The sequence below is a fragment of the Oncorhynchus mykiss genome, chromosome 2 (genome assembly GCF_013265735.2).
Source record: "Oncorhynchus mykiss isolate Arlee chromosome 2, USDA_OmykA_1.1, whole genome shotgun sequence".
NCBI lineage: Eukaryota > Metazoa > Chordata > Actinopteri > Salmoniformes > Salmonidae > Oncorhynchus > Oncorhynchus mykiss.
Genome location: NC_048566.1, coordinates 12,066,170 through 12,090,561, shown reverse-complemented (window position 1 = coordinate 12,090,561; position 24,392 = coordinate 12,066,170). Strand labels below are relative to the sequence as shown.

Genomic DNA, 24,392 nt, shown 5'->3' with positions numbered 1-24,392 from the left:
CCAGGAACACTGGTTTGTGTCAAGAACTGCAACGCTGCTGGGTTTTTCAGACTCAGCAGTTTCCCGTGTGTATTAAGAATGGTCCACCACCCAAAGGACATCCAGCCAACTGGAGTCAACATGGGCCAGCATCCCTGTGGAACGCTTTCAACACCTTGTAGAGTCAACATGGACCAGCATCCCTGTGGAACGCTTTAGACACCTTGTAGAGTCAACATGGACCAGCATCCCTGTGGAACGCTTTCAACACCTTATAGAGTCAACATGGACCAGCATCCCTATGGAACGCTTTAGACACCTTGTAGAGTCAACATGGGCCAGCATCCCTGTGGAACGCTTTAGACACCTTGTAGAGTCAACATGGGCCAGCATCCCTATGGAACGCTTTCTACACCTTGTAGAGTCAACATGGGCCAGCATCCCTGTGGAACGCTTTAGACACCTTGTAGAGTCAACATGGGCCAGCATCCCTGTGGAACACTTTCTACACCTTGTAGAGTCAACATGGACCAGCATCCCTATGGAACGCTTTAGACACCTTGTAGAGTCAACATGGACCAGCATCCCTGTGGAACGCTTTAGACACCTTGTAGAGTCAACATGGGCCAGCATCCCTGTGGAACACTTTCTACACCTTGTTGAGTCAACATGGACCAGCATCCCTATGGAACGCTTTCTACACCTTGTAGAGTCAACATGGACCAGCATCCCTGTGGAACGCTTTCAACACCTTGTAGAGTCAACATGGACCAGCATCCCTGTGGAACGCTTTAGACACCTTGTAGAGTCAACATGGACCAGCATCCCTGTGGAACGCTTTAGACACCTTGTAGAGTCAACATGGGCCAGCATCCCTATGGAACGCTTTAGACACCTTGTAGAGTCAACATGGACCAGCATCCCTGTGGAACGCTTTAGACACCTTGTAGAGTCAACATGGGCCAGCATCCCTGTGGAACGCTTTCAACACCTTGTAGAGTCAACATGGACCAGCATCCCTGTGGAACGTTTTCAACACCTTGTAGAGTCAACATGGACCAGCATCCCTGTGGAACGCTTTCTACACCTTGTAGAGTCCATGTCCCAACGGATTGAGGCTGTTCTGAGGGCAAAAGGGGGGGGGGGGGGTACAACTCAATATGATGAAGGTGTTCTTAATGTTTGGTGCACTCACTGTAAATTAAAAGTGTATATCTGCTCACTGTTTTGTTGCTCCCAGAGAGAAGTGGGTAGACCAGGTAGAGGACAGAGAGACCAGGTAGAGGACAGAGAGATGTGGGTAGACCAGGTAGAGGACAGAGAGACCAGGTAGAGGACAGAGAGATGTGGATAGACCAGGTAGAGGACAGAGAGATGTGGATAGACCAGGTAGAGGACAGAGAGATGTGGATAGACCAGGTAGAGGACAGAGAGACCAGGTAGAGGACAGAGAGATGTGGATAGACCAGGTAGAGGAGCAGTCCATCTAGTAATTAGAACAGAACAGAGCCATGAATCAGGTTCAGAGAGATGTAGATAGACCAGGTAGAGGACAGAGAGACCAGGTAGAGGACAGAGAGACCAGGTAGAGGACAGAGAGATGTGGATAGACCAGGTAGAGGACAGAGAGACCAGGTAGAGGACAGAGAGATGTGGATAGACCAGGTAGAGGAGCAGTCCATCTAGTCAGTGGAACAGAACAGAGCCATGAATCAGGTTCAGAGAGATGTGGATAGACCAGGTAGAGGACAGAGAGATGTGGATAGACCAGGTAGAGGACAGAGAGATGTGGATAGACCAGGTAGAGGAGCAGTCCATCTAGTAATTAGAACAGAACAGAGCCATGAATCAGGTTCAGAGAGATGTGGATAGACCAGGTAGAGGACAGAGAGATGTGGATAGACCAGGTAGAGGAGCAGTCCATCTAGTCAGTGGAACAGAACAGAGCCATGAATCAGGTTCAGAGAGATGTGGATAGACCAGGTAGAGGACAGAGAGACCAGGTAGCGGACAGATAGACCAGGTAGAGGACAGAGAGACCAGGTAGAGGACAGAGAGATGTGGATAGACCAGGTAGAGGACAGAGAGACCAGGTAGAGGACAGAGAGATGTGGATAGACCAGGTAGAGGAGCAGTCCATCTAGTAATTAGAACAGAACAGAGCCATGAATCAGGTTCAGAGAGATGTGGATAGACCAGGTAGAGGACAGAGAGATGTGGATAGACCAGGTAGAGGAGCAGTCCATCTAGTCAGTGGAACAGAACAGAGCCATGAATCAGGTTCAGAGAGATGTGGATAGACCAGGTAGAGGACAGATAGATGTGGATAGACCAGGTAGAGGAGCAGTCCATCTAGTCAGTGGAACAGAACAGAGCCATGAATCAGGTTCAGAGAGATGTGGATAGACCAGGTAGAGGACAGAGAGATGTGGATAGACCAGGTAGAGGACTGAGAGATGTGGATAGACCAGGTAGAGGACAGAGAGATGTGGATAGACCAGGTAGAGGAGCAGTCCATCTAGTCAGTGGAACAGAACAGAGCCATGAATCAGGTTCAGAGAGATGTGGATAGACCAGGTAGAGGACAGAGAGATGTGGATAGACCAGGTAGAGGAGCAGTCCATCTAGTCAGTGGAACAGAACAGAGCCATGAATCAGGTTCAGAGAGATGTGGATAGACCAGGTAGAGGACAGAGAGATGTGGATAGACCAGGTAGAGGAGCAGTCCATCTAGTAATTAGAACAGAACAGAGCCATGAATCAGGTTCAGAGAGATGTGGATAGACCAGGTAGAGGAGCAGTCCATCTAGTCAGTGGAACAGAACAGAGCCATGAATCAGGTTCAGAGAGATGTGGATAGACCAGTTAGAGGACATAGAGATGTGGATAGACCAGGTAGAGAACAGAGAGATGTGGATAGACCAGGTAGAGGACAGAGAGATGTGGATAGACCAGGTAGAGGAGCAGTCCATCTAGTCAGTGGAACAGAACAGAGCCATGAATCAGGTTCAGAGAGATGTGGATAGACCAGGTAGAGGACAGAGAGATGTGGATAGACCAGGTAGAGGAGCAGTCCATCTAGTCAGTGGAACAGAACAGAGCCATGAATCAGGTTCAGAGAGATGTGGATAGACCAGGTAGAGGACAGAGAGATGTGGATAGACCAGGTAGAGGAGCAGTCCATCTAGTCAGTGGAACAGAACAGAGCCATGAATCAGGTTCTGAGAGATGTGGATAGACCAGGTAGAGGACAGAGAGATGTGGATAGACCAGGTAGAGGAGCAGTCCATCTAGTCAGTGGAACAGAACAGAGCCATGAATCAGGTTCTGAGAGATGTGGATAGACCAGGTAGAGGACAGAGAGATGTGGATAGACCAGGTAGAGGACAGAGAGACCAGGTAGAGGACAGAGAGATGTGGATAGACCAGGTAGAGGAGCAGTCCATCTAGTCAGTGGAACAGAACAGAGCCATGAATCAGGTTCAGAGAGATGTGGATAGACCAGGTAGAGGACAGAGAGATGTGGATAGACCAGGTAGAGGAGCAGTCCATCTAGTCAGTGGAACAGAACAGAGCCATGAATCAGGTTCAGAGAGATGTGGATAGACCAGGTAGAGGACAGAGAGATGTGGATAGACCAGGTAGAGGAGCAGTCCATCTAGTCAGTGGAACAGAACAGAGCCATGAATCAGGTTCTGAGAGATGTGGATAGACCAGGTAGAGGACAGAGAGATGTGGATAGACCAGGTAGAGGAGCAGTCCATCTAGTCAGTGGAACAGAACAGAGCCATGAATCAGGTTCTGAGAGATGTGGATAGACCAGGTAGAGGACAGAGAGATGTGGATAGACCAGGTAGAGGACAGAGAGACCAGGTAGAGGACAGAGAGATGTGGATAGACCAGGTAGAGGAGCAGTCCATCTAGTCAGTGGAACAGAACAGAGCCATGAATCAGGTTCAGAGAGATGTGGATAGACCAGGTAGAGGACAGAGAGATGTGGATAGACCAGGTAGAGGAGCAGTCCATCTAGTCAGTGGAACAGAACAGAGCCATGAATCAGGTTCTGAGAGATGTGGATAGACCAGGTAGAGGACAGAGAGATGTGGATAGACCAGGTAGAGGAGCAGTCCATCTAGTCAGTGGAACAGAACAGAGCCATGAATCAGGTTCTGAGAGATGTGGATAGACCAGGTAGAGGACAGAGAGATGTGGATAGACCAGGTAGAGGACAGAGAGACCAGGTAGAGGACAGAGAGATGTGGATAGACCAGGTAGAGGAGCAGTCCATCTAGTCAGTGGAACAGAACAGAGCCATGAATCAGGTTCAGAGAGATGTGGATAGACCAGGTAGAGGACAGAGAGATGTGGATAGACCAGGTAGAGGAGCAGTCCATCTAGTCAGTGGAACAGAACAGAGCCATGAATCAGGTTCAGAGAGATGTGGATAGACCAGGTAGAGGACAGAGAGATGTGGATAGACCAGGTAGAGGAGCAGTCCATCTAGTCAGTGGAACAGAACAGAGCCATGAATCAGGTTCTGAGAGATGTGGATAGACCAGGTAGAGGACAGAGAGATGTGGATAGACCAGGTAGAGGAGCAGTCCATCTAGTCAGTGGAACAGAACAGAGCCATGAATCAGGTTCTGAGAGATGTGGATAGACCAGGTAGAGGACAGAGAGATGTGGATAGACCAGGTAGAGGACAGAGAGACCAGGTAGAGGACAGAGAGATGTGGATAGACCAGGTAGAGGAGCAGTCCATCTAGTCAGTGGAACAGAACAGAGCCATGAATCAGGTTCTGAGACGTTGGAAGAAACGACAGAAAATATGTTCTCATCAAAATAAGAAGGGAAGGTAAGAATTGGGCGTTGAAATAACTGTGTATTAAAATCTATGTTACGATGGGAAGTGATGTCATTTTACAGTCCTCAGTTAGCACTGTAGTGCAGGAGGTTGAGTTCTGATCACGATGTGTCTGTATAACATCATATTTTGTGTGGCCCAGTCTATAAAGTATATAGTTGTCCAGGTTAGTGGCGGGGGGGGGGGGGGGGCTGCTGTTCCCTCCATCTGGTGAGAGGCAGAATGAGGCCGTTAGGATTTTATAGTTGACAGGGATCAATGGAGGTATTGAGAAGTCTACTGGACAGGAAATGCCGTCAGCGAATGAGGAGCTGGGTTTGCGTTGATTTACGTTTCAGTTAGTTCTGAGAAGCTGGGGCCTTTTTCCTCTCCTCTCCTTTCTCCTCTCCTCTCCTCTCCTTTCTCCTCTCCTCTCTTCCTCTCCTTCTCTCCTTTCTCCTCTCCTCTCCTCTCCTCTCATTTCTCCTCTCCTCTCCTCTCCTCTCCTCTCCTCTCCTCTTCTTCTCTCCTCTCCTCTTCTCTCCTTTATCCTCTCCTCTTCTCTCCTTTATCCTCTCCTCTCCTCTCCCCCCCCCCCCCCTCTCCTCTCCTCTCCTCTCCTCTCCTCTCCCCTTCCCTCCTGTCGTCTTCAGGAAGGCTACTGCTGCTGCTGTAACTCCCATCAGAGCTCTGTGGCTCATTAAAGGATTATTGGATGGAACATATTTTCTCCTGACTCCTCTTATCCAGAGAGAGAACGGGGCACAGTGGCACCTTTGACTGTAACTATCCCCGTCATGGTCTGTGTCCGTGTTAGGGACTGGAACCATGGTCCCTCTGAAGACACATCTAAAGAGGAACCCAAACAGGAACTCTCTCTCCCTCCCAGTCACATCTCTGTCTCAGTCGTAAACCACCTCACATCTCTGCGACCCTCGACCCCAACACCCCGGCGTGTTTTTCTTTTTATGCCTGACGCACCACGTCACGGTCATTTTCTCACCCAGCGCTGCTGCAGCTGTCTGCAGCCTCTGATTAAAACATCTCCCGCGGTAATCCCTGTGTAATGAACCTCTCTCCTGAGAACGGCGGCTGCAGGGGCCTTGGCTGCAGAGCTGGAGGGATCCAGATGGGAAGGAAGAGAGGAGGGGGAGGGAATGGGGGAGGAGGAGGGGGGAGGAGAGGGTAGGGGCCTGTCTTTGAAGAGTTTAGGTCTGTTCAGGAATGATGATTTGAGAAATGCATACTTCATACACCTCTGCCCCTGGTCCAACCACAAAACCCCCAACCTCATGCTCCCTACACACAGACTCCTAGAAGTGAACAACTGGCCATAGTAGTGTTAAGATGGACTTACCCATAGTGACTTCCTGTTAGTCCATTCATCTCCAGATAGCTAGGTCAGACTATCACATAGTGACTTCCTGTTAGTCCATTCATCTCCAGATAGCTAGGTCAGACTACCACATAGTGACTTCCTGTTAGTCCATTCATCTTCAGATAGCTAGGTCAGACTACCACATAGTGACTTCCTGTTAGTCCATTAATCTTCAGATAGCTAGGTCAGACTACCACATAGTGACTTCCTGTTAGTCCATTAATCTTCAACAGGTGGGGTTGTATGGTATTGAACAGCAGGTGGGGTATTGAACAACAGGTGGGGTATTAAACAGCAGGTGGGGTATTGAACAGCAGGTGGGGTATTGAACAGCAGGTGGGGTATTGAACATCAGGTGGGGTATTGAACAGCAGGTGGGGTATTGAACATCAGATGTTAGTAATATGATCAGATCAGGAAACCAAAGGAAGGCTCTAGTCTGTCAGTCCTGGGAAATTAATTGACCCCTAACTTGTTGCTGTTTTCCTCAGGAATAATTTATTTCACTGATTTTGTTTTGCCCAATGAGTCAAATAGGGTTTCCTCCTCCTCTCCTCCTACCTCCCCTCCTCACCCCTCCCCTCCTACCTCCCCCCCTCCCCTCCTCTCCTCCTACCTCCCCTCCTCCCCCCTCCCCTCCTACCCCCCCTTCTCCTCCTCCTTCTCCCCTCCTACCTCCTCCTAACTCCCCCTCGTTCCTCCCCATCTCCTTCCTCCCCATCTCCTCCTCCTACCTCTTCCTCCTCTCCTCCTCCCCCTCCTCCTCTTCTCCTCCTAGTCCCCAGCATGTGGAAACAATGAGGGATAGATTGTGTACTGTACAGGATATGAGTAAAGGAACCTTGTGGAAACAGGCAGTGCTTCGTGTTCCAGGGTCCTCCTCCTCCTCTTCTCCTCCCCCTCCTCCTCTCCTCCTCCCCATCTCCTCCTCCTCTCCTCCCCCCCCCCCCCCTCCTCTTCTCCTCACCTCCTCCCCCCCCTCCTCTTCTCCTCACCCTCCTCTTCTCTTCCTCCTCCTCTCCTCTTCCCCATCTCCTCCTCCTCTCCTCCTAACTCCCCCCCTCTCCTCCTCCCCTCCTCCTCCTCTTCTCCTCCCCCTCTTCCTCTTCTCCTCTTCCCCCTCCTCCTCTTCTCCTCCTCTCCTCCTAACTCCCCCCCTCCTCCCCCCTCCTCCTCCTCCTCTTCTCCTCCCCCTCCTCCTCTTCTCCTTCTCCTCCTCTCCTCCTAACTCCCCCCTCTTCTCCTCCTCTCCTCCTCCTCATCCTCTTCTCCTCCTCCCCCTCCTCCCCTCCTCCTCCTCCTCCTCCTCCTCTCCTCCTCTTCTCCTCCCCTCCTCCTCCTCTTCTTCTCCTCCCCCTCCTCCTCCTCCTCCTCCTCTTCTTCTCCTCCCCCTCCTCCTCCTCCTCTCCTCCCCCTCCTCCTAGTCCCCAGCATGTGGAAGCCTCCTAGCAGGCTCCTCTTTCTCTCTCTCTCTCTCTCTTCCTCCCCCCATCATCCAGATGTTCAGGACTACAGTACAGTACCTCAGTAGCAGTAAGTACTTCGTTCCTAATGATCCCCAGTTCCAGGTTGTTAAAGCAAAAGGATGTCTGTGGTCTAAACCCCCTCTAGTTAGAGAACCAGCCCTCTGTGGTCTAAACCCCCTCTAGTTAGAGAACCAGCCCTCTGTGGTCTAAACCCCCTCTAGTTAGAGAACCAGCCCTCTGTGGTCTAAACCCCCTCTAGTTAGAGAACCAGCCCTCTGTGGTCTAAACCCCCTCTAGTTAGAGAACCAGCCCTCTGTGGTCTAAGGGAGGCCTGCTGTGGAGAGGGAGGCGTGCTGTAATGTGGAGAGGGAGGCCTGCTGTGGAGAGGGAGGCCTGCTGTACTGTTATGTGGAGAGGGAGGCCTGCTGTACTGTAATGTGGAGAGGGAGGCCTGCTGTACTGTGTTGTGGAGAGGGAGGCCTGCTGTACTGTGATGTGGAGAGGGAGGCCTGCTGTAATGTAATGTGGAGAGGGAGGCCTGCTGTAATGTGGAGAGGGAGGCCTGCTGTGACATTACTGTAATGTGGAGAGGGGGGCCTGCTGTACTGTAATGTGGAGAGGGAGGCCTGCTGCCCCCCCCTCACTCTGCAGTCTGAGGTGTGAAATGACGGAGGGAGGCCTGCTGTACTGTAATGTGGAGAGTGAGGCCTGCTGTAATGTAATGTGGAGAGTGAGGCCTGCTGTAATGTGGAGAGTGAGGCCTGCTGTAATGTAGAGAGGGGGGCCTGCTGTACTGTAATGTAGAGAGGGAGGCCTGCTGTGACATTACTGTAATGTGGAGAGGGAGGCCTGCTGTACTGTAATGTGGAGAGGGGGGCCTGCTGTACTGTAATGTGGAGAGGGAGGCCTGCTGTACTGTAATGTGGAGAGGGAGGCCTGCTGTACTGTAATGTGGAGAGGGAGGCCTGCTGCCCCACCCCCTCCCTCTGCAGTCTGAGGTGTGAAATGACGTACCTCTTTTCTGAACCTTTCTCCACTTTCTCCTTTATTCCATTTCTATTGAAGATTGACAAACACAACACGTGCCTCCCAGCTTACTAAATGACATCACATCTCTCTCTGTCTCTCCGTGCATTCAACATTCTCTAAAACACAATAATGACGACATCTGGTTTTAATTCGTCCGCCAGTCAGTTGTTGTTGTTGTTGTTGTTCACAATGAATCGGCCGTAAAAACAGGTGCGTGATGATAGGTTTAGACGGCCGCGTGCGTTGGACATCTCTCCTGCACGTCTTCACACTCTGAACAGTCCCAACAAGCTTAACCAACCTTCATCCCCTGCCAGTAGGTTATGGTTGGTTGGGACTGTGATAGATAGGACCTGGAGGACGGTCGCGTGCGTTGGACATCTCTCCTGCACGTCTTCACACTCTGAACAGTCCCAACAAGCTTAACCAACCTTCATCACCTGCCAGTAGGTTATGGTTGGTTGGGACTGTGATAGATAGGACCTGGAGGACGGTCGCGTGCGTTGGACATCTCTCCTGCACGTCTTCACACTCTGAACAGTCCCAACAAGCTTAACCAACCTTCATCACCTGCCAGTAGGTTATGGTTGGTTGGGGCTGTGATAGATAGGACCTGGAGGACGGTCGCGTGCGTTGGACATCTCTCCTGCACGTCTTCACACTCTGAACAGTCCCAACAAGCTTAACCAACCTTCATCACCTGCCAGTAGGTTATGGTTGGTTGGGGCTGTGATAGATAGGACCTGGAGGACGGTCGCGTGCGTTGGACATCTCTCCTGCACGTCTTCACACTCTGAACAGTCCCAACAAGCTTAACCAACCTTCATCACCTGCCAGTAGGTTATGGTTGGTTGGGGCTGTGATAGATAGGACCTGGAGGACGGCCGCGTGCGTTGGACATCTCTCCTGCACGTCTTCACACTCTGAACAGTCCCAACAAGCTTAACCAACCTTCATCCCCTGCCAGTAGGTTATGGTTGGTTGGGGCTGTGATAGATAGGACCTGGAGGACGGTCGCGGCGTTGGACATCTCTCCTGCACGTCTTCACACTCTGAACAGTCCCAACAAGCTTAACCAACCTTCATCACCTGCCAGTAGGTTATGGTTGGTTGGGGCTGTGATAGATAGGACCTGGAGGACGGTCGCGTGCGTTGGACATCTCTCCTGCACGTCTTCACACTCTGAACAGTCCCAACAAGCTTAACCAACCTTCATCCCCTGCCAGTCTCTGTTGAAGTGGCTTTAACACACGTACTCCCTGGGTGGTACTGAACATTGTTGCCGTGGCTCCTCAAGTCACCTCTGGGTTCTGTTGTGAAAATTCCACATGGCTTCAGACACCGTACTGGTACATATCTACATGACTGGTACATATCAACACGACTGTTACATAACCGGTACATAACGGTACATAACTGGTACATGACAGGCGCATAATGGGTACATGACTGGCACATGACTGGTACATGACTGATACATATCAACATTACTGGTACATAACTGGTACATGACCGATACATATCAGCATGACTGGTACATATCTACATGACTGGCACATATCAACATGACTGGTACATGACTGGTACATACCAACATGAATGGTACATGACTAGTACATGACTGGCACATAACCGGTACACGACTGGTACATATCTACATGACTGGTACATGACTGGTACATGACTGGCACATGACTGGTACATGACTGGCACATGACTGGCACATAACTGGTACATATCTACATGACTGGTACATGACTGGCACATGACTGGCACATGACTGGTACATATCTACATGACTGGTACATGACCGGTACATGACTGATACATATCTACATGACTGGTACATGACTGATACATGACTGGTACTGGTACATATCAACATAACCGGTACATATCTACATGACTGGTACACATCTACATGACTGCTACACATCTACATGACTGGTACATATCTACATGACTGGTACATATCTACATGACTGGTACATGACTGGCACATATCTACATGACTGGTACATATCAACATGACTGGTACATATTAACATAACCGGTACATATCTACATACCTGGTACATATCAACATGGCTGGTACATACATACATGACTGGTACATATCTACATGTCAGGTACCTGACTGGTACATATATACATGACTGGTACATATCTACATGACTGGTACATGACTGGTGCATATATTCATGGATGGTACATATCTACATGACTGGTACATATCAACACGACTGGTACATATCTACATGACTGGTACATATCAACATGACTGGTACATATCTACATGACTGGTACATATCTACATGACTGGTACATATATACATGACTGGTTCATATCAACATGACTGGTACATAGCAACATGGCTGGTATATATCTACATGACTGGTACATATCAACATGGCTGGTACATATCAACATGACTGGTACATATCAACATGACTGGTACATATCAACATGACTGGTACATATCTACATGGCTGGTACATATCAACATGGCTGGTACATATCAACATGGCTGGTACATATCAACATGACTGGTACATATCAACATGACTGGTACATATCAACATGACTGGTACATATCTACATGACTGGTACATATCTACACGGCTGGTACATATTGACATGGCTAGTACATATCAACATGACTGGTACATATCAACATGACTGGTACATATCAACATGACTGGTACATATCTACATGACTGGTACATATCTACACGGCTGGTACATATTGACATGGCTAGTACATATCAACATGACTGGTACATATCTACATGGTTGGTACATGTATACATGACTGGTACATATCAACATGACTAAAATCCACATTGCTTCAGACACCGTCTTTATCGTCTCCTTGACAGACTGATGTTGGATTAGATCAGCCCGAAGCTTTTAAAGAAACAGGACATTGTTTTAATGGTGCTCTCTGCTCCTCCTCCTCCCTGTCTGGTGTTGGATCCATGGAAGTTATCAGAATGGTTCTGTCCATTACTCAGTGTTCTGTTACCATGTTGGATCCATGGAAGTTATCAGAATGGTTCTGTCCATTACTCAGTGTTCTCTACTTTATATTACTGTTGTGTTGACGAGGTCCTGCTTCCTTTTCTCTCCTCTCCTCTCCTTTCCCAGTCCCAAGTCTCCTCTCCTCTCTCTTCCCAGTCCCAAGTCTCCTCTCCTCTCTCATCCCAGTCCCAAGTCTCCTCTCCTCTCTCTTCCCAGTCCCAAGTCTCCTCTCCTCTCCCTTCCCAGTCCCAAGTCTCCTCTCCCTTCCCAGTCCCAAGTCTCCTCTCCTCTCCCTTCCCAGTCCCAAGTCTCCTCTCCCTTCCCAGTCCCAAGTCTCCTCTCCCTTCCCAGTCCCAAGTCTCCTCTCCTCTCCCTTCCCAGTCCCAAGTCTCCTCTCCTCTCCCTTCCCAGTCCCAAGTCTCCTCTCCTCTCCCTTCCCAGTCCCAAGTCTCCTCTCCTCTCCCTTCCCAGTCCCAAGTCTCCTCTCCTCTCCCTTCCCAGTCCCAAGTCTCCTCTCCTCTCCCTTCCCAGTCCCAAGTCTCCTCTCCTCTCCTCTCCCTTCCCAGTCCCAAGCACTCTTCTAACCCATAACTCTCTCTCTTCTCCTCTCCTCTCCTCTCCTCTCCTCTCCTCTCCTCTCCTCTCCTCTCCTCTCCTCTCCCTTCCCAGTCCCAAGCATTCTTCTAACCCATAACTCTCTCTTCTCCTCTCCTCTCCTCTCCTCTCCTCTCCTCTCCCTTCCCAGTCCCAAGCATTCTTCTAACCCATCACTCTCTCTTCTCTCTTCTCTTTCTCTCTCTCCCCAGGACAAAGCGCTCGTCAGTCCTGATGACAGAGTGTATTTTTGAGCTGCCCAACTTCACGGTGCAGGCCACGCGTCCCCAGATCCTGCTGCTTCAGGCCATGCTGCAGAGCTGGACACACAGCCTGGGAGACGGTTCCCACCCTGGGGTCAACGAGGCCCTGCTCAGCCATGTCTACACAGCACCAGGTAAACTGAACACAGTTATTACCCCTGTGTTTCATTGTCCTCCGAGGGCTGCTCCTTCTCCTCCCTCCTACTGGTACACCTGCTCTACACACACACACACACACACACACACACACACACACACACACACACACACACACACACACACACACACACACACACACACACACACACACACACACACACACACACAGACACACACAGACACACACACACAGACACACACAGACACAGAGAGAGGAAGGGGGGATCATGTTGGAGACTACTCCTAGGCAGTGAGAGTGATTTAGTGCTCATTAGTCCTCATGTCTAGTAGGAGTCAACAGATCATTACTCATCACCTGTAAAACCCACATTACAGTGTTCTTCAGCAAACGGCATCACATGAAACATGACACTTATAAATACTGTTGTTCCTAGATCAGCTGGTTCTGGTATAACCCACCAACCAGATATGGACCATCTAGATCAGCTGGTTCTGGTATAACCCACCAACTAGATATGGACCATCTAGATCAGCTGGTTCTGGTATAACCCACCAACTAGATATGGACCATCTAGATCAGCTGGTTCTGGTATTACCCACCAACCAGATATGGACCATCTAGATCAGCTGGTTCTGGTATAACCCACCAACTAGATATGGACCATCTAGATCAGCTGGTTCTGGTATAACCCACCAACCAGATATGGACCAGCTGGTTCTGGTATAACCCACCAACCAGATATGGACCATCTAGATCAGCTGGTTCTGGTATTACCCACCAACCAGATATGGACCATCTAGATCAGCTGGTTCTGGTATAACCCACCAACTAGATATGGACCATCTAGATCAGCTGGTTCTGGTATAACCCACCAACCAGATATGGACCATCTAGATCAGCTGGTTCTGGTATTACCCACCAACCAGATATGGACCATCTAGACCAGCTGGTTCTGGTATAACCCACCAACTAGATATGGACCATCTAGATCAGCTGGTTCTGGTATAACCCACCAACCAGATATGGACCATCTAGATCAGCTGGTTCTGGTATAACCCACCAACCAGATATGGACCAGCTGGTTCTGGTATAACCCACCAACCAGATATGGACCATCTAGATCAGCTGGTTCTGGTATTACCCACCAACCAGATATGGACCATCTAGATCAGCTGGTTCTGGTATAACCCACCAACTACATATGGACCATCTAGTTCAGCTGGTTCTGGTATAACCCACCAACTAGATATGGACCATCTAGATCAGCTGGTTCTGGTATAACCCACCAACCAGATATGGACCAGCTGGTTCTGGTATAACCCACCAACCAGATATGGACCATCTAGATCAGCTGGTTTTGGTATAACCCACCAACTAGATATGGACCATCTAGATCAGCTGGTTCTGGTATAACCCACCAACCAGATATGGACCATCTAGATCAGCTGGTTCTGGTATAACCCCCCCACCAAGTTATTCATGAGCCTTTTGTGAATGACCTCATTACTGTGTCTTAAAGAGACAGAACGCGTTTTTAATTAACGGAGACATTGCTACTGCTGTTGTTGATCAGCACCAGGAGTCCCACATGGGAAGGACAACAGACTGTCCGTCTGTAGCCTCATGAAATCAGACAGCTGAGTGACTCTATGCCTTCACACAGTCCTATTGAATAACAGGCCTTCACACAGTCCTATTGAATAACAGGCCTTCACACAGTCTTATTGAATAACAGGCCTTCACACAGTCCTATTGAATAACAGGCCTTCACACAGTCCTATTGAATAACAGGCCTTCACACAGTCCTATTGAATAACAGGCCTTCACACAGTCCTATTGAATAACAGGCCTTCACACAGTCTTATTGAATAACAGGCCTTCACACAGTCCTATTGAATAACAGGCCTTCACACACAGTCCTATTGAATAACAGGCCTTCACACACAGTCCTATTGAATAACAGGCCTTCACACAGTCCTATTGAATAACAGGCCTTCACACACAGTCCTATTGAATAACAGGCCTTCACACACAGTCCTATTGAATAACAGGCCTTCACACACAGTCCTACTGAATAACATGCCTTCACACAGTCCTACTGAATAACAGGCCTTCACACAGTCCTATTGAATAACAGGCCTTCACACAGTCCTATTGAATAACAGGCCTTCACACACAGTCCTATTGAATAACAGGCCTTCACACACAGTCCTATTGAATAACAGGCCTTCACACAGTCCTATTGAATAACAGGCCTTCACACAGTCCTATTGAATAACAGGCCTTCACACACAGTCCTATTGAATAACAGTCCTTCACACAGTCCTATTGAATAACAGGCCTTCACACAGTCCTATTGAATAACAGTCCTTCACACACAGTCCTATTGAATAACAGGCCTTCACACAGTCCTATTGAATAACAGGCCTTCACACACAGTCCTATTGAATAACAGTCCTTCACACACAGTCCTATTGAATAGCAGTCCTTCACACAGTCCTATTGAATAACAGTCCTTCACACAGTCCTACTGAATAACAGGCCTTCACACAGTCCTATTGGATAACAGGCCTTCACACAGTCCTACTGAATAACAGGCCTTCACACACAGTCCTATTGAATAACAGGCCTTCACACACAGTCCTATTGAATAACAGGCCTTCACACACAGTCCTATTGAATAACAGGCCTTCACACAGTCCTACTGAATAACAGGCCTTCACACACAGTCCTATTGAATAACAGGCCTTCACACAGTCCTATTGAATAACAGGCCTTCACACAGTCCTACTGAATAACAGGCCTTCACACAGTCCTATTGAATAACAGGCCTTCATACACAGTCCTATTGAATAACAGGCCTTCACACAGTCCTACTGAATAACAGGCCTTCACACAGTCCTATTGAATAACAGGCCTTCACACACAGTCCTATTGAATAACAGGCCTTCACACAGTCCTACTGAATAACAGGCCTTCACACACAGTCCTATTGAATAACAGGCCTTCACACACAGTCCTATTGAATAACAGGCCTTCACACACAGTCCTATTGAATAACAGGCCTTCACACAGTCCTACTGAATAACAGGCCTTCACACACAGTCCTATTGAATAACAGGCCTTCACACAGTCCTATTGAATAACAGGCCTTCACACAGTCCTACTGAATAACAGGCCTTCACACACAGTCCTATTGAATAACAGGCCTTCACACACAGTCCTATTGAATAACAGGCCTTCACACAGTCCTATTGAATAACAGGCCTTCACACACAGTCCTATTGAATAACAGGCCTTCACACAGTCCTACTGAATAACAGGCCTTCACACACAGTCCTATTGAATAACAGGCCTTCACACACAGTCATATTGAATAACAGGCCTTCACACAGTCCTATTGAATAACAGGCCTTCACACAGTCCTATTGAATAACAGGCCTTCACACAGTCCTATTGAATAACAGGCCTTCACACAGTCCTATTGAATAACAGGCCTTCACACACAGTCCTATTGAATAACAGTCCTTCACACACAGTCCTATTGAATAACAGGCCTTCACACAGTCCTATTGAATAACAGGCCTTCACACAGTCCTATTGAATAACAGGCCTTCACACAGTCCTATTGGATAACAGGCCTTCACACAGTCCTATTGAATAACAGGCCTTCACACAGTCCTATTGAATAACAGTCCTTCACACACAGTCCTATTGAATAACAGGCCTTCACACAGTCCTATTGAATAACAGGCCTTCACACACAGTCCTATTGAATAACAGTCCTTCACACAGTCCTATTGAATAACAGGCCTTCACACAGTCCTATTGAATAACAGGCCTTCACACAGTCCTATTGAATAACAGGCCTTCACACAGTCCTACTGAATGACAGGCCTTCACACAGTCCTATTGAATAACAGGCCTTCACACAGTCCTACTGAATAACAGGCCTTCACACAGTCCTATTGAATAACAGGCCTTCACACAGACCTACTGAATAACAGGCCTTCACACAGTCCTATTGAATAACAGGCCTTCACACAGTCCTATTGAATAACAGGCCTTCACACACAGTCCTATTGAATAACAGGCCTTCACACAGTCCTATTGAATAACAGGCCTTCACACAGTCCTATTGAATAACAGGCCTTCACACACAGTCCTATTGAATAACAGTCCTTCACACACAGTCCTATTGAATAACAGGCCTTCACACAGTCCTATTGAATAACAGGCCTTCACACAGTGAATAACAGGCCTTCACACACAGTCCTATTGAATAACAGGCCTTCACACAGTCCTATTGAATAACAGGCATTCAGCTGTATTGTGGACAAGGCTCTAGGCTGCGTCTTGATTTACTCCAGTTTATCAATAGACATTTACCATTCAAATAAACAATGCCCTTTTATGTTGTGTTAGAGTTAGTTAAAACAAGTCAAGAGGATTGGTGTGATTTGATTGGTTGATGCGTAGATGTCTGTCTGAGAACAGAGCGGTAGCTGAGTTGATCTGTCTACATCTACTGCCTCTCCGGGACGTTGGCTAATTCACCTTATTCTTTACTGTGGTATCGTGATGGTATCGTGATGGTATCGTTATGGTAATGTGACGTTATCGTTATGGTAACGTGACGGTATAATTTTGGTATTGTGATGGTATCGTGATGGTATCGTGATGGTATCGTGATGGTATCGTGATGGTAATGTGATGGTATAATTTTGGTATCATGATGGTAGTAACGTGATGGTATCGTGATGATATCATTTTGGTATCGTGATGGTAACGTAATGGTATCGTGATGATATCGTTTTGGTATCGTGATGGTATCGTGATGGTAACGTAATGGTATCGTGATGATATCGTTTTGGTATCGTGATGGTATCGTGATGGTATCGTGATGGTAACGTGATGGTATCGTGATGGTAACGTGATGGTAACGTTTTGGTATCGTGATGGTATCGTGATGATATCGTGATGGTATCGTGATGGTAACGTGATGATATCGTGATGGTAACGTGATGGTATCATGATGGTATCTAAGTCAAAATTTGAGTATCGTGACACACACACTGACACACACGCACAAACACACAAACACACACACACCCCGGCTGTCCCGCCTTGCCCAGTGTGAGGTAGAGGACCTGCGGCCGTGGGTAAATTAACTCTCCAACTCTCCTTCGCTCCACGTCCTCCAGCAGGCCTTAATGGTCTCGTAATACATGGGAGCCTGTAAAAAGGGGCAGCGTTCAATAAAACAGTAGCTTTTCTCCTGCAGCCGGTAGTGTCTGGCCTGTTCTCTGGAGGCCCAGGGATTTTCCAGGCCATTAGGATCATGTTGTTGAGTATGCCGTCAACATGGCCTCCGCCAAGCTACCTTCGCCCTCAGACCAGCGCAGAGCAGCGGAGCGCCCGCCAAATTATTAAACTGCTCTCCTGTGGAGTGAAGTCAAATATTCTCCTCTCTCTCTCTACCTGTCTGTCTCTCTACCTGTCTCTCTCTCTCTACCTGTCTCTCTCTCTCTACCTGTCTCTCTCCTCTACCTGTCTGTCTCTCTACCTGTCTCTCTCTCTCTACCTGTCTCTCTCTACCTGTCTCTCTCTCTCTCTACCTGTCTGTCTCTCTCTCTCTACCTGTCTCTCTCTCTCTACCTGTCTCTCTCTCTCTACCTGTCTCTCTCTCTCTACCTGTCTCTCTCTCTCTACCTGTCTCTCTCTCTCTACCTGTCTCTCTCTCTCTACCTGTCTCTCTCTCTCTAGCTCTGCCTGTCTGTCTTTCTCCTCTAGTTCTGCCTGTCTGTCTCTCTCCTCAAATAAGAATTTGTTCTTAACTGACTTGCCTAGTTAAATAAAGGTAAAATAAAAAATAACAAATAAAAAATACCTCTACCTGTCTCTCTCCTCTAGCTCTGCCTGTCTGTCTCTACCTGTCTCTCTCCTCTAGCTCTGCCTGTCTGTCTCTACCTGTCTCTCTCCTCTAGCTCTGCCTGTCCGTCTCTACCTGTCTCTCTCCTCTAGCTCTGCCTGTCTGTCTCTACCTGTCTCTCTCCTCTAGCTCTGCCTGTCTGTCTCTACCTGTCTCTCTCCTCTAGCTCTGCCTGTCTGTCTCTACCTGTCTCTCTCCTCTAGCTCTGCCTGTCTGTCTCTACCTGTCTCTCTCCTCTAGCTCTGCCTGTCCGTCTCTACCTGTCTCTCTCCTCTAGCTCTGCCTGTCTGTCTCTACCTGTCTCTCTCCTCTAGCTCTGCCTGTCTGTCTCTACCTGTCTCTCTCCTCTAGCTCTGCCTGTCCGTCTCTACCTGTCTCTCTCCTCTAGCTCTGCCTGTCTGTCTCTACCTGTCTCTCTCCTCTAGCTCTGCCTGTCTGTCTCTACCTGTCTCTCTCCTCTAGCTCTGCCTGTCTGTCTCTACCTGTCTCTCTCCTCTAGCTCTGCCTGTCTGTCTCTACCTGTCTCTCTCCTCTAGCTCTGCCTGTCTGTCTCTACCTGTCTCTCTCCTCTAGCTCTGCCTGTCTGTCTCTACCTGTCTCTCTCCTCTAGCTCTGCCTGTCTGTCTCTACCTGTCTCTCTCCTCTAGCTCTGCCTGTCTGTCTCTACCTGTCTCTCTCCTCTAGCTCTGCCTGTCTGTCTCTACCTGTCTCTCTCCTCTAGCTCTGCCTGTCTGTCTCTACCTGTCTCTCTCCTCTAGCTCTGCCTGTCTGTCTCTACCTGTCTCTCTCCTCTAGCTCTGCCTGTCTGTCTCTACCTGTCTCTCTCCTCTAGCTCTGCCTGTCTGTCTCTACCTGTCTCTCTCCTCTAGCTCTGCCTGTCTGTCTCTACCTGTCTCTCTCCTCTAGCTCTGCCTGTCTGTCTCTACCTGTCTCTCTCCTCTAGCTCTGCCTGTCTGTCTCTACCTGTCTCTCTCCTCTAGCTCTGCCTGTCTGTCTCTACCTGTCTCTCTCCTCTAGCTCTGCCTGTCTGTCTCTACCTGTCTCTCTCCTCTAGCTCTGCCTGTCTGTCTCTACCTGTCTCTCTCCTCTAGCTCTGCCTGTCCGTCTCTACCTGTCTCTCTCCTCTAGCTCTGCCTGTCTGTCTCTACCTGTCTCTCTCCTCTAGCTCTGCCTGTCTGTCTCTACCTGTCTCTCTCCTCTAGCTCTGCCTGTCTGTCTCTACCTGTCTCTCTCCTCTAGCTCTGCCTGTCTGTCTCTACCTGTCTCTCTCCTCTAGCTCTGCCTGTCCGTCTCTACCTGTCTCTCTCCTCTAGCTCTGCCTGTCTGTCTCTACCTGTCTCTCTCCTCTAGCTCTGCCTGTCTGTCTCTACCTGTCTCTCTCCTCTAGCTCTGCCTGTCCGTCTCTACCTGTCTCTCTCCTCTAGCTCTGCCTGTCTGTCTCTACCTGTCTCTCTCCTCTAGCTCTGCCTGTCTGTCTCTACCTGTCTCTCTCCTCTAGCTCTGCCTGTCTGTCTCTACCTGTCTCTCTCCTCTAGCTCTGCCTGTCTGTCTCTACCTGTCTCTCTCCTCTAGCTCTGCCTGTCTGTCTCTACCTGTCTCTCTCCTCTAGCTCTGCCTGTCTGTCTCTACCTGTCTCTCTCCTCTAGCTCTGCCTGTCCGTCTCTACCTGTCTCTCTCCTCTAGCTCTGCCTGTCTGTCTCTACCTGTCTCTCTCCTCTAGCTCTGCCTGTCTGTCTCTACCTGTCTCTCTCCTCTAGCTCTGCCTGTCCGTCTCTACCTGTCTCTCTCCTCTAGCTCTGCCTGTCTGTCTCTACCTGTCTCTCTCCTCTAGCTCTGCCTGTCTGTCTCTACCTGTCTCTCTCCTCTAGCTCTGCCTGTCCGTCTCTACCTGTCTCTCTCCTCTAGCTCTGCCTGTCTGTCTCTACCTGTCTCTCTCCTCTAGCTCTGCATGTCTGTCTCTACCTGTCTCTCTCCTCTAGCTCTGCCTGTCTGTCTCTACCTGTCTCTCTCCTCTAGCTCTGCCTGTCTGTCTCTACCTGTCTCTCTCCTCTAGCTCTGCCTGTCTGTCTCTACCTGTCTCTCTCCTCTAGCTCTGCCTGTCTGTCTCTACCTGTCTCTCTCCTCTAGCTCTGCCTGTCCGTCTCTACCTGTCTCTCTCCTCTAGCTCTGCCTGTCCGTCTCTACCTGTCTCTCTCCTCTAGCTCTGCCTGTCCGTCTCTACCTGTCTCTCTCCTCTAGCTCTGCCTGTCTGTCTCTACCTGTCTCTCTCCTCTAGCTCTGCCTGTCTGTCTCTACCTGTCTCTCTCCTCTAGCTCTGCCTGTCTGTCTCTACCTGTCTCTCTCCTCTAGCTCTGCCTGTCTGTCTCTACCTGTCTCTCTCCTCTAGCTCTGCCTGTCTGTCTCTACCTGTCTCTCTCCTCTAGCTCTGCCTGTCTGTCTCTACCTGTCTCTCTCCTCTAGCTCTGCCTGTCTGTCTCTACCTGTCTCTCTCCTCTAGCTCTGCCTGTCTGTCTCTACCTGTCTCTCTCCTCTAGCTCTGCCTGTCTGTCTCTACCTGTCTCTCTCCTCTAGCTCTGCCTGTCTGTCTCTACCTGTCTCTCTCCTCTAGCTCTGCCTGTCTGTCTCTACCTGTCTCTCTCCTCTAGCTCTGCCTGTCTGTCTCTACCTGTCTCTCTCCTCTAGCTCTGCCTGTCTGTCTCTACCTGTCTCTCTCCTCTAGCTCTGCCTGTCTGTCTCTACCTGTCTCTCTCCTCTAGCTCTGCCTGTCTGTCTCTACCTGTCTCTCTCCTCTAGCTCTGCCTGTCTGTCTCTACCTGTCTCTCTCCTCTAGCTCTGCCTGTCTGTCTCTACCTGTCTCTCTCCTCTAGCTCTGCCTGTCTGTCTCTACCTGTCTCTCTCCTCTAGCTCTGCCTGTCTGTCTCTACCTGTCTCTCTCCTCTAGCTCTGCCTGTCTGTCTCTACCTGTCTCTCTCCTCTAGCTCTGCCTGTCTGTCTCTACCTGTCTCTCTCCTCTAGCTCTGCCTGTCTGTCTCTACCTGTCTCTCTCCTCTAGCTCTGCCTGTCTGTCTCTACCTGTCTCTCTCCTCTAGCTCTGCCTGTCTGTCTCTACCTGTCTCTCTCCTCTAGCTCTGCCTGTCTGTCTCTACCTGTCTCTCTCCTCTAGCTCTGCCTGTCTGTCTCTACCTGTCTCTCTCCTCTAGCTCTGCCTGTCTGTCTCTACCTGTCTCTCTCCTCTAGCTCTGCCTGTCTGTCTCTACCTGTCTCTCTCCTCTAGCTCTGCCTGTCTGTCTCTACCTGTCTCTCTCCTCTAGCTCTGCCTGTCTGTCTCTACCTGTCTCTCTCCTCTAGCTCTGCCTGTCTGTCTCTACCTGTCTCTCTCCTCTAGCTCTGCCTGTCTGTCTCTACCTGTCTCTCTCCTCTAGCTCTGCCTGTCTGTCTCTACCTGTCTCTCTCCTCTAGCTCTGCCTGTCTGTCTCTACCTGTCTCTCTCCTCTAGCTCTGCCTGTCTGTCTCTACCTGTCTCTCTCCTCTAGCTCTGCCTGTCTGTCTCTACCTGTCTCTCTCCTCTAGCTCTGCCTGTCTGTCTCTACCTGTCTCTCTCCTCTAGCTCTGCCTGTCTGTCTCTACCTGTCTCTCTCCTCTAGCTCTGCCTGTCTGTCTCTACCTGTCTCTCTCCTCTAGCTCTGCCTGTCTGTCTCTACCTGTCTCTCTCCTCTAGCTCTGCCTGTCTGTCTCTACCTGTCTCTCTCCTCTAGCTCTGCCTGTCTGTCTCTACCTGTCTCTCTCCTCTAGCTCTGCCTGTCTGTCTCTACCTGTCTCTCTCTCTCTACCTGTCTCTCTCTCTCTACCTGTCTCTCTCTCTCTACCTGTCTCTCTCTCTCTACCTGTCTCTCTCTCTCTACCTGTCGCTCTCTCCTCTAGCTCTGCCTGTCTGTCTCTCTCCTCTAGCTCTGCCTGTCTGTCTCTACCTGTCTCTCTCCTCTAGCTCTGCCTGTCCGTCTCTACCTGTCTCTCTCCTCTAGCTCTGCCTGTCCGTCTCTACCTGTCTCTCTCCTCTAGCTCTGCCTGTCCGTCTCTACCTGTCTCTCTCCTCTAGCTCTGCCTGTCCGTCTCTACCTGTCTCTCTCCTCTAGCTCTGCCTGTCTGTCTCTACCTGTCTCTCTCCTCTAGCTCTGCCTGTCCGTCTCTACCTGTCTCTCTCCTCTAGCTCTGCCTGTCCGTCTCTACCTGTCTCTCTCCTCTAGCTCTGCCTGTCCGTCTCTACCTGTCTCTCTCCTCTAGCTCTGCCTGTCCGTCTCTACCTGTCTCTCTCCTCTAGCTCTGCCTGTCCGTCTCTACCTGTCTCTCTCCTCTAGCTCTGCCTGTCCGTCTCTACCTGTCTCTCTCCTCTAGCTCTGCCTGTCCGTCTCTACCTGTCTCTCTCCTCTAGCTCTGCCTGTCCGTCTCTACCTGTCTCTCTCCTCTAGCTCTGCCTGTCCGTCTCTACCTGTCTCTCTCCTCTAGCTCTGCCTGTCCGTCTCTACCTGTCTCTCTCCTCTAGCTCTGCCTGTCCGTCTCTACCTGTCTCTCTCCTCTAGCTCTGCCTGTCCGTCTCTACCTGTCTCTCTCCTCTAGCTCTGCCTGTCCGTCTCTACCTGTCTCTCTCCTCTAGCTCTGCCTGTCTGTCTCTACCTGTCTCTCTCCTCTAGCTCTGCCTGTCCGTCTCTACCTGTCTCTCTCCTCTAGCTCTGCCTGTCTGTCTCTACCTGTCTCTCTCCTCTAGCTCTGCCTGTCCGTCTCTACCTGTCTCTCTCCTCTAGCTCTGCCTGTCCGTCTCTACCTGTCTCTCTCCTCTAGCTCTGCCTGTCCGTCTCTACCTGTCTCTCTCCTCTAGCTCTGCCTGTCCGTCTCTACCTGTCTCTCTCCTCTAGCTCTGCCTGTCCGTCTCTACCTGTCTCTCTCCTCTAGCTCTGCCTGTCCGTCTCTACCTGTCTCTCTCCTCTAGCTCTGCCTGTCCGTCTCTACCTGTCTTTCTCCTCTAGCTCTGCCTGTCTGTCTCTACCTGTCTCTCTCCTCTAGCTCTGCCTGTCTGTCTCTACCTGTCTCTCTCCTCTAGCTCTGCCTGTCTGTCTCTCTCCTCTAGCTCTGCCTGCCTGTCTCTACCTGGCTCTCTTCTCTAGCTCTGCCTGTCTGTCTCTCTACCTGCCTCTCTCCTCTTGGAACAGAACGGGCTGGAACACAACGGGCTGGAATAGCAACGTAGAGAAACATTTGCACATCTGGTCCGGATGCTAGCAGGTTAGAAAAACACAGAATAGAAAAGGTGGAGGGAGGGAGGGAGGGAGGGATGGAGGGAGGGAGAGATGGAGGGAGGGAGAGATGGAGGGAGGGAGGGAGGGAGGGAGGGAGAGATGTAGGGAGGGAGGGAGGGAGGGAGGGAGGGAGAGATGGAGGGAGGGAGGGAGGGAGGGAGAGATGTAGGGAGGGAGGGAGGGAGAGATGTAGGGAGGGAGGGAGGGAGAGATGTAGGGAGGGAGAGATGGAGGGAGGGAGGGAGGGAGAGATGTAGGGAGGGAGGGAGGGAGAGATGTAGGGAGGGAGAGATGGAGGGAGGGAGAGATGTAGGGAGGGAGGGAGGGAGGGAGAGATGTAGGGAGGGAGGGAGGGAGGGAGAGATTAAAATGGGATTAAATTAGAGACTCAGAGCTATAAAATGGGATTAAAGTAGAGACTCAGAGCTATAAAATGGGATTAAAGTAGAGACTCAGAGCTATAAAATGGGATTA

The 24,392-nt window shown here is 49.8% G+C and overlaps 1 protein-coding gene and 1 long non-coding RNA gene across 32 annotated transcripts in view; both read left to right on the top strand.

Moving 5' to 3' along the window:
* LOC110513475 (vacuolar protein sorting-associated protein 13B) overlaps positions 1-24,392 on the top strand; it is an 818,772-nt gene that overhangs the window by 200,149 nt on the left and 594,231 nt on the right. For all 6 annotated transcript variants that reach the window (XM_036938036.1, XM_036938048.1, XM_036938043.1 and 3 more), the window contains exon 17: positions 12,524-12,708. In XM_036938036.1, the coding sequence (XP_036793931.1) occupies positions 12,524-12,708 (185 nt within the window). The remainder of the gene's footprint in view (positions 1-12,523; positions 12,709-24,392) is intronic.
* On the top strand, positions 1,133-4,998 carry LOC118937706. 26 transcript variants are annotated; one of them, XR_005035090.1, is made up of 5 exons: positions 1,133-1,338; positions 1,615-1,720; positions 1,751-1,962; positions 2,073-2,390; positions 2,451-4,998. It is a non-coding gene; the product is annotated as an uncharacterized LOC118937706 (long non-coding RNA). The 26 variants fall into 26 exon arrangements; XR_005035103.1 differs by lacking the exon at positions 1,133-1,338 and adding an exon at positions 2,023-2,052 and having other exon boundaries at positions 1,566-1,856; positions 1,887-1,962; positions 2,285-2,556; positions 2,587-4,998; XR_005035081.1 differs by having other exon boundaries at positions 1,615-1,962.